The 9,089-nt window shown below is 36.4% G+C and overlaps 2 protein-coding genes and 1 long non-coding RNA gene across 3 annotated transcripts; 1 reads left to right on the forward strand and 2 right to left on the reverse strand.

The window, feature by feature from the left end:
• Positions 1-695: 695 nt before the first annotated feature.
• Positions 696-5,537, reverse strand: LOC139990586 (alpha-tocopherol transfer protein-like). Its single transcript, XM_072009986.1, has 7 exons — positions 5,402-5,537; positions 2,665-2,809; positions 2,330-2,489; positions 2,063-2,243; positions 1,741-1,926; positions 1,548-1,653; positions 696-1,271 (listed from the first exon to the last, which is right to left on the reverse strand). The coding sequence occupies exons 2-7, from the start codon at positions 2,801-2,803 to the stop codon at positions 1,111-1,113; spliced, it is 933 nt and encodes a 310-aa protein (XP_071866087.1). The 5' UTR covers positions 2,804-2,809; positions 5,402-5,537; the 3' UTR covers positions 696-1,110.
• A 147-nt stretch (positions 5,538-5,684) lies between these two features.
• On the forward strand, positions 5,685-6,722 carry LOC139990588 (uncharacterized). Its single transcript, XR_011800596.1, has 2 exons — positions 5,685-6,328; positions 6,392-6,722. It is a non-coding gene; the product is annotated as an uncharacterized lncRNA (long non-coding RNA).
• Positions 6,186-7,966, reverse strand: LOC139990587 (uncharacterized). The gene is made up of 3 exons (XM_072009988.1): positions 7,730-7,966; positions 7,348-7,665; positions 6,186-7,110 (listed from the first exon to the last, which is right to left on the reverse strand). Exons 1-3 carry the CDS (start codon positions 7,807-7,809, stop codon positions 6,825-6,827), a joined length of 684 nt encoding a protein of 227 aa, XP_071866089.1. The 5' UTR covers positions 7,810-7,966; the 3' UTR covers positions 6,186-6,824.
• Positions 7,967-9,089: the final 1,123 nt, after the last annotated feature.

Here is a 9,089-nt window from a genome sequence, read left to right on the forward strand (position 1 = left end):
AGTCCGTTAAACGGACACGAAAGAAGACAGAGACGCCGAACGAGGCGGACTTAAGTGTCTGGAGCTGTTCGTGCAATTGTTAAGTAACAATTTAAACCGTGTATAGACTGATGAGCGCAACGACTTGGTGCACGCTGCAACGCATTAATATCTGACTGCCGTTGTGTCAGATCACTAGAGCATTCATCTTGCAATTTAATTTAGAATTTGTTAAGATAATTGGAGTTATTGGTATATTAATTGATCATTTGTTCCTATAATTAAATTATTTGATGCCATTGTTAGATAATAGGTATTGGAGTATTAATTAATTATTTATTGACAATCGATTATGTAGAATAATTTTTGGCATACATGGAAACAGAAAATTCGAAACGTGTGTCAGTAGTGCCTACAATTTTATTGCAAACGATATTGAGTTGTCTGATGTGCATCAAGCAGTTGCGTTTCACTTAGCAATCTCTGTTCTGCATTGGACTATCATCCAATATCTTTGCAACAATGTTATTGCTATTCATAATAATACGTGCCACGGTAGTAATTGGCAATTCCAAAAAGAATTCCATATAATTTAACTTCTACTACAAAGTTTTTATCTTTTCGTAATTTTGTTTAAATATGTTTGTAAAATTCCAAAGTTCAGGGCATTTCTTAGATAGTAGAATATACCTTTGAAAGAAATTACATATAAAATATTTATGTAAAAAAATAGTTTATTGTTAATATTGAGTAAACATTACAAAATAGCAGAACAGTATATTTTGGATACATTAATGATAAAATCATTCGATTAATCATCTCAAACGTTATTTCATACGTTACTTCTATAAAATAAGCAATATCAATTTCTACCCAAACAAAAATATACCAACTGGAACACGTTCCAAAGTTCGGAAGGGTCCTGTGGCGCTATCTGAATTAGAACTTGCGAAGCGTTCTCACCAAGTCTAATTTAAGAATCGAACAAGTTCCAAACTGTTCGTTCAGACGTAAAAGATAGTCTTTGTTATAAAAAAAAAACAACCTTAAATACAGTACAATATCAGATTGAAAATAAGGTACAAACGAGAAAATAATCATAGAGAAAGTTAATTTTCGATTCGAGAGATCTTAATCAATATTTAATTGTCTGAAAGAACCCTGTAATCCATCCAGTTCCGTCAGAAGTCTTGATTTAGATTCTGGAATTCTGGCTTTTTCGTTTGTTCGGCTGAGCTTTTCTTCTCGCAAAAACCAATCTCTGTTTTTCTCAATTTTCTTCTTCCACGCGTCTAAAAAAAAAAAAAAAAAAGAGAAGGATCATAACCACTTTTAGAAAAATTACTAAATTATAAAACTGTTATTACTAAAAATTTAGAATTTGTATAGAGATTCGTTTATTCTATAAATATCCCAAGGAATATTTTATTTCGAATACGTATTTTAAACACCTCTACGTATTGTCTGCATTTTGTACATTTTTACTTGTCTAAATTTCCGTAAACATCCGCGATCTAATTATAACAAATTTCCAAGAAATTTGTAAAAAGTGAACATCTTTCACCAACCATTTAATTCATCCAGAGTGCCTGCTTTCCCACCCCACTCGTTTGGAAGTATATCTTTGTCCATGTAAGGGTACAATTCCTCACCACCACCGGTATGAATGCAAAACTTAAAAACGAAGAGTGCATTCGTATTATAATATAAAATAAAATTGTGATGTATGAAAATCAAAGCAATTTTTTAGCGATCATTTACTTTCTGTACAAGTCGATCCTTTAATAGAGGGTAAAATATATTTAGAATACTTTCGATGAAAGCAGGCGCGTGAAGGAAGTGGACTCTATGCAGTCTTAATGGCATGCTATCTTGCACTGCCAACATCGACTTCCGCACGATGCTCTGCGTTGGACTGCACTTTGTAAAATGAATCATGCTGAATCCCTAATCGAAAATTTTAAGACTTAAATAAATCAAAAAGGAAACTAAACAATGAAACATCGTATAATACAAATTTCATGAAGTGATTTTTTATTTATAAAATAGAATACTGTATAATGTTAATTTTATGAGACAATACCTCGAGATCGATAACCATAATGTTTGATAGACAACGCTCTTCCATTAAACGAGTATCCAGAACCATAAGAATCCTCCTGGAGATAGTTTGGATAGAAAACCTCTCTGTACTAGTGTCTTTTAATCGCAAGATAGTTACGCGATGTCCTTCGTCGGTTAATGATGGTAAGACGAAATAATGGCTAATGGTAAATTGGTAAAATATTAAGTTAATCTTGGGGAAAATTAGAAAAAATTAAATTCCAAATGAAATAATCGAATTAGTTACATTGCTTCGCAGCATTCTTGAATTTCTCGCGCAAACGGATCTCGAACGGCGAAAAATTCTGGAATCGCGGTACGCACGCTGAAATATCTCTCCAAAATCATCTTGCATCGTTCTATGCTATTCTTGCAGCCGAATAGGAATCTTTCAAGTCTCGTATCGTCTGTGATCAAGCAATTTTCAAATTAAAATTTAGATCTTTAGATCTTTAAATTTAAATAATTTGTGATCTTTAGAGAGATTTATAATCACGGACGAAGGAAATGCTTTTTCAAGAACATTTTTCTCAAAGTAACATCTTTCCTTGCTTCGTTTAAAGTATATAAATAAAATCAGACCCATATGATTAGGTAGATGAGGTTGTTTCGACAGCCACTCGCGTATCGCGGCCACATCGCGTTTCTTCGCTTCAGGATCCGTTGGAACCGCCTCGTTTATCCGTTTCTGTTGTTCTACAGTCGGTGGTAGCAACGTCATCGCTCGCTACAATACAACAATTTCATTTTCATTCGCCTCAAACAGAAATCTCGAGCCTCGACCACGTTATCGTAAATCGCGTTAAAACCTGACCAAGTCCGAATTCCATGGAACGTTATCTCTTTTCACTTGCGCACGCAATTTTCACGCGGAGGAAACGATTTATCTCGGTAACAACGCATTAACAATCGGTATTGACATTCGTCACGCTCTTTCGATAAGTATATTTGCGCGCAAGGTGCAGAACTCATTGTGGCCCCTTCGATCCTTTTTTTTTTTGTTTTTTTTTTTACACGAAATTTAAGCTCTGTTTCTGTCCTCGAAACATCAAATCTCGTTAGATTATGTAAAATTATTATATTCGACAGAGTCCTTGACTAACTAATACGGCATTTAACAAGCTTTCAATTACGAAGACTTGCTAAATTATAGTTGGACTGAGAATCCTTGATTTTACTCAGGCCCCGGACTTGGACTTTCAATTAGCATGATTATGTCATAAACATCAGAAATGAATATCCATGACTGTTTTTGCCAGTTCAAAAGCATGTTGTTCTTAACTGCATAGCATAGTTCCAAGAATATTTTCAAATACTTTATTTTTGTTCTTACTTTGCCTCTAGTGATTCTAACGTTTTCTAATATCTTCATTGTACTGAACACTTAAATATAATCGCGAACGCGTGTTTATACATTTTTTAAACTTTCTAGAATTCTAACAAAAAGGGAGAGAGAGAATATTGCTTTATGTAATTTCAGTGTCTCCTCATACTTTGGACACCGAAATTTCTAGCGCATTGTCAAATTAAGTAACGTGAACCTTGAACAAAACGAAACGCATTTCAGAAAAATTTCCTTAACTTTCCATTTTTATCATGATCTTTATCCAATCGTTTTCTCTAAATCATCCAAATCAAGGAAGCATTACCAAGACTTCTGAAATTTTAATTGCCTTTATCTTCGGCCGAATATTCTTATCGATTAATTGTAATATTTCCTAATGTCACGAACATGACGAAGAACGAGGAAAATGCACGCGACTTTTGACCTTGTCGATTAAAGAAACCATCGAATCGCGAAGGTGAAACGATCGTCCAGAGGAACACCTGACAACGCGAGAAAAAGAAAAAAGAAATTGGACGTGATCGGAATAATACATTGCCGGTGAATTGCGTCATTATCGAATCTTGGGTGTAGCTAATTTTTTCTTTTCGTAACTCGATCGGAGAAAGCTGCCACGAAATCGAGTGCCATGTCGTCGAAGATCGCTCGAACGTGAGCAAAATTAGTTAGACCGGCGTAAAAATCGGAAAACTCGTAAATCAGTGGAAGAGAAAGCGCGATCGATGTAAACAACGAAAAGAAGGCAATTGTAGGTGCATTCTCGATCGACGAATTCGATTCTTCCACGTCTTCTTATTCGTTCCTTCTTCCATTTCGTTACGATTCAGCAGCGAATGTTTACTTCTTAAAAAAATCTCGTATTCGCCCATATTTCATATTTTTCACATCTTCATCTCGCAAGAAACTTTTTATTCGTTCGTATCTCAGCTTTTTCATATTTTTATCTTTATTTGTATTTTTAGGAGAACGAAAATGAAGAGATATCCGTGAGCAATGCTTCGGAAATTTTACTTATTTTTGCATACCTGCATACGCGTTCCATATTATCGCATCTTTAACTTTTCGTCCATAAATTCATAAACATACACGGATAATTACGATTATTGAAAAAAAAACTGCTGTTCTTCTCGGATAAAATTTTATTTATGTTTATTCATCTTTGTTTTTCTTCTCCTATCCTCGCTCATCCTCGCTTCTTTCTTTACTGGTATTTTAAAGAAGGTTTCAATAGAATATGTTTCTTAGCTTTTTGAATTCATTTCACACAAGAATCTCTAATTCTGCTACTTTCAACAGATAATTCCATTTTAAATGCTAGAGGAGGTAACAGAGAATTGAAAAGAATAGTTTTACATTCGTGACCACGGATCCTTCGGAACCAATCGACTTTTACCAAATTCAGTAAAAATGTATCGAGTAAGACGAATCGATATTTCTTTGTAAAAAGAAATTTCTGGTTAAACTCCCATTAGCTAGACAGGATAAGAGAACATTAAACCACGTATTTATGTGGTCGAGCGTTATCACGCGTGGGAAGCGAACGAGTTTCCACTTGAAAAGTGATTAAGTCAAAGTTCCATTGATTCGATATTTCTTTTCTCGTGGTTCCTTGAACCTGGTCGTTTATACAAGTTGCAGGAAAAGACACGCAGAATGATTCTTGTTAGACGTTACTCGATAATTTAACGAGATAATAGATATTGTTCCCCGCTAGATAAATATAAAATTATATATTCCTTTCAGAATTAATTCCACGCGTTCATCGACTCTAATTTTACTTCGAATTTAAATTGCACACAGCTAAAATTTATTTTTAACGTTTTGTATTCTCCTAACGTGGAAAATAATCTCTTTTCGTAATTTACTCGCTTGCAATAGAAACTGTAATAGAAATCAAACGAATTTTTTCGGTGATAATAGAAATACAAAATTTAAAAACAAATTAGAGGTATTTTGACTGATAGTTTTACTTACCAAAATATTCTCCAAATGGAATGAATCGTTTCAGAAATTATCACACCGAATTTTAGATAGCAGAAGTCATAAGTGTTGTTTCAATACGAAATTCAAAATTTCCACTAAGCTGTGTTCAACCTATGGAAGTCGACGAGATACTGCGATATCTGTACGGAGAAGAGCAATTTCTTTAGTCTGGCCCACGTGTTCCCCACCTTCGTAAAATACAGGAAGCGCAATGGGGCAACGTGGTTCACATGGAAAAGAAATTAGACGCTGAATTTTCTCTTTTTTCTTATCGTCTCGAGATTCTCTGTATACGCGAAACATTTGAAACGGGAACCATATAAACTAACCATTACGCGATCGGTTTTCGCGTCGCGAGGAACGAAAAAGAAAATTGTCTCACGGAGAGAAATTTTGAATTTTTTGAAGCTCTGTTAGCTTGAAACTCCTCCCACGTTTTTCTTTTCATCTTTGTTAACGTTACAATTTCTAACGATTTATTCGCGGAATCCTGCTACAGTTTAGGAAATAATTATTTCCTATTTTCATTTAAGATTTCCCAAGTATTAGAAATAGCCTTCCAATCTTTTCCTGAAAGTTTCTTGAAATTCATAAAAATTTGTTATATCGCGCGATAACGAAAAGATCATTTATTCTTGACGTTTGTGTACAAATTTCTTGAGAACATCGTAAAAATACACAATCGTAAAAACACAAACCACGATCGTTTGTACCATCGAGAGACGACACGTCAGTCGCCGGAAGTTTGCAGTGTTCGACGGCCCAGGAGACTGGAAATCTTACAAGCCTTTAAATGTCAACGAAAATGTAAAATCGTCCAAGTGAAAATATTGAGACATCTGGCGAAATGTTTGATGGTCTCGCTGTATGCGATACCATTTGCATGGCTTGCATCTGGTGCTGTTTGTTCTCAAAGTGGTAAAAGTATCGCATTCTTACATTAATTTAACCTCGAGCAAACATCGATTAGTCGTATTACAGCTTCCCAAATTCCATCAGCCTCAAGGAAGTCGATTCTAGCGAACGCTGCAATTGGAAAAAGCCCAGTAAGGAAGCAAAGATGTCACGATTTGTTCAGTGCTGTTTGAGCTCTGCGGAAACTCTACTACGCCATAAATCTTGCAGAGGAAACAACTGTTTCGACGACGTTCAGAAGAATTATAAATACCGAGTATCCATAAGGGAAGATCCGCCGGAAGATTTATAGCGTCGATAGGATTTGTTAAAATGTCTCGTTACGATGAAGCAAAAATAAAAATCTCGTTAAAAGATCAAATATGTATTCCAAATATATAAAATAGTTAATAGGAAATGTTTCGAATAATTTATAAATATCATCCATATGCTCGTGATTATAACAGAATGTAAACCGATAATAATATATGAGAATTCTGCTAGATTTATTTCACAAAATTCAATTATACTGTTCTTGAGGCGTGTATTCAGATATAGATTGATGATCAAACTGCGATTCCATCAGATTCGAAATCGGTACTTTCTTCTCTTCCACGTTTTGCTTAGCATTAAGATCTTTCATGGCCATTTTCGTGGCAATAAGATCCGTGTCATTGTCTAAAATCTGGACGATCTTTTGTACCGTTGAATATTCCATCACCACCGCCGACTTTGGGTCGTTCGTAGTCTGCGACGCTTCTGACATTCTCGCTCTATCTTCCAGCTCCCAGTTTCCTATCATTTCCCTGAAACGTAACCAATTGTATCTTTCAGTCTCTCGTCCTTTACGGGTATAAAATCTATGATTAATAATTTTAGAATAATCGTAATTTACTAATTTTAATAGAGTTTCTAAAATCTCTGAGATCACGAAAGGAATTCTAGCGAAATACTGATCAAATTTCGAACAGCCGACACAGAAAAGTTCCTCGCTAATTCAAGCTTCTAATTTCTCTAACAGAATTCTAACAAATATTCTTTACATGGATGACAGTCGTTCGTCGCTAGGCGTCTTGCTCCTCGACAGATACTTCGATTTCAATTTGTGCTTCGAGTTCTTTCTGTTCTTATTCTCACGGTTCATCGTTGAATTCGATTTGCTGCGACTGACTGAATTTACAAGGTTATCCTGTTTCGAGTGTACAGGTTTTTTCGACGGATTACTGTTTTTCGACGAATTATTGTTCTTTGACGAATTGTTGTTCTTTGACGGATTATTCTTCGACTTGGACGGATTCCACCTGGTGCTCTGTGACATGGGATCTTTCTTGAAACAGCAACGATGAGTTCGATATTGCCACCTGCCGAACACGCGTGCATTAAGAGAGAAGCAAGAAGCAAAGAAGCTTATGATATTTTGTTTACCATAATGCGCAAGTTGTGACAGTGGAGCTGAACATGAAGAAACAATTTAATACTGTCAGTACGATCAGTGGTTCCAACATGATACATGGGACTCGGAATCGAGTTTGAGAATTTTTAACAACGCCAATGACGATGATGATTGAGACGAATCGTGAATTTGGAAACAGCCGTCGATCGGAAGACACTGAAGTTGCAGGTTCTGCTTGCTTCGGAAATAAATAACGAACGATTAACTCGATGTAACGATATGAACAAGCACCATTTTGATTCAGCTTCGACACGCATTAATAAATTAATCTCGTCTTTGTTAAATTAGAAATTTTCATGCACCGATAGCGTAAGATCGTCGAAACTGAAGCTATCGGATGTAAGCCGTGTCTTCGCTTCCGGTTAACTTCTATCAATTTTACCTTAGCATCTCAACGCAAATTTCCTACGATTCCATTCCACTCCAAACTTCCGCCCTACGATCAAAACTCATTGAACAAAAATTGAACGATATCTTGTTCGAAAGGATCTCGACGTCCGTCCAAAAATCTCAACCTTAATAACCACGTCAGATTCACTCCAGGACAACCAGCCGTCTCTCTGACGAACCGTGTTAAACTCGTTCCAGGAGGAACAGCTCAATTTGTCGCAGATTCTCGTACACGTTGGCTGCATATCTGGCACAGTCCCGGATAGGTAATGGTCCCGGAAGAGGGGAAGCCAAGTGAGAAATCCGCGCAGGAAGCGTGTACAGATTACAGTAGCTGTCGACAGGGGTAGCAAACGAGTGATCCAACCCCGCAGTGATGCGATCCTCTCCTCTGTGGGGGTTCTCCAGCCATTTCTTTCGTCAAGACCAAGCACAATGGTCGCGGTAACCGCAATATAAAAACGAAATCTATGCGTCCCTGTAGAGACGCATCTGTGCGACGAGATCTATAATGATGATATTACGTTTCGTGAATGACTGGATGTCGGTGACTTTTCGTTGCGGTTCCGAATGAAATAGGCGCGGACCACCCGAGGAGAAATCACACGTTTTCCACTACCTGCCATGCGTGCATTTAGCTGTCTATTATGAGTCCTGTATATATATTATTTATTTATTCTCGAACGTATTGCGAATTGGAGTTCACGTGTGACAGGGAGATATCGATAGGGGAGGTTTAGCTTAAATTTGAGAGAAAATCGAGGGGAAATTGTATCATCAGGTGGGAATGGAGATTGCAGTGGATGATCGACGATGGGTATAGTAACGAAGAAAATGCGTCGAATTACGTACAAATTACGAGAGAGAATTAAAAGAAGAAATATATATAAATTTTTTTTTGATAATACCAGGAACGCTGTTTTTTTTCAGCATGGCCAGCCG

This window comes from Bombus fervidus, chromosome 9 (genome assembly GCF_041682495.2).
Source record: "Bombus fervidus isolate BK054 chromosome 9, iyBomFerv1, whole genome shotgun sequence".
NCBI lineage: Eukaryota > Metazoa > Arthropoda > Insecta > Hymenoptera > Apidae > Bombus > Bombus fervidus.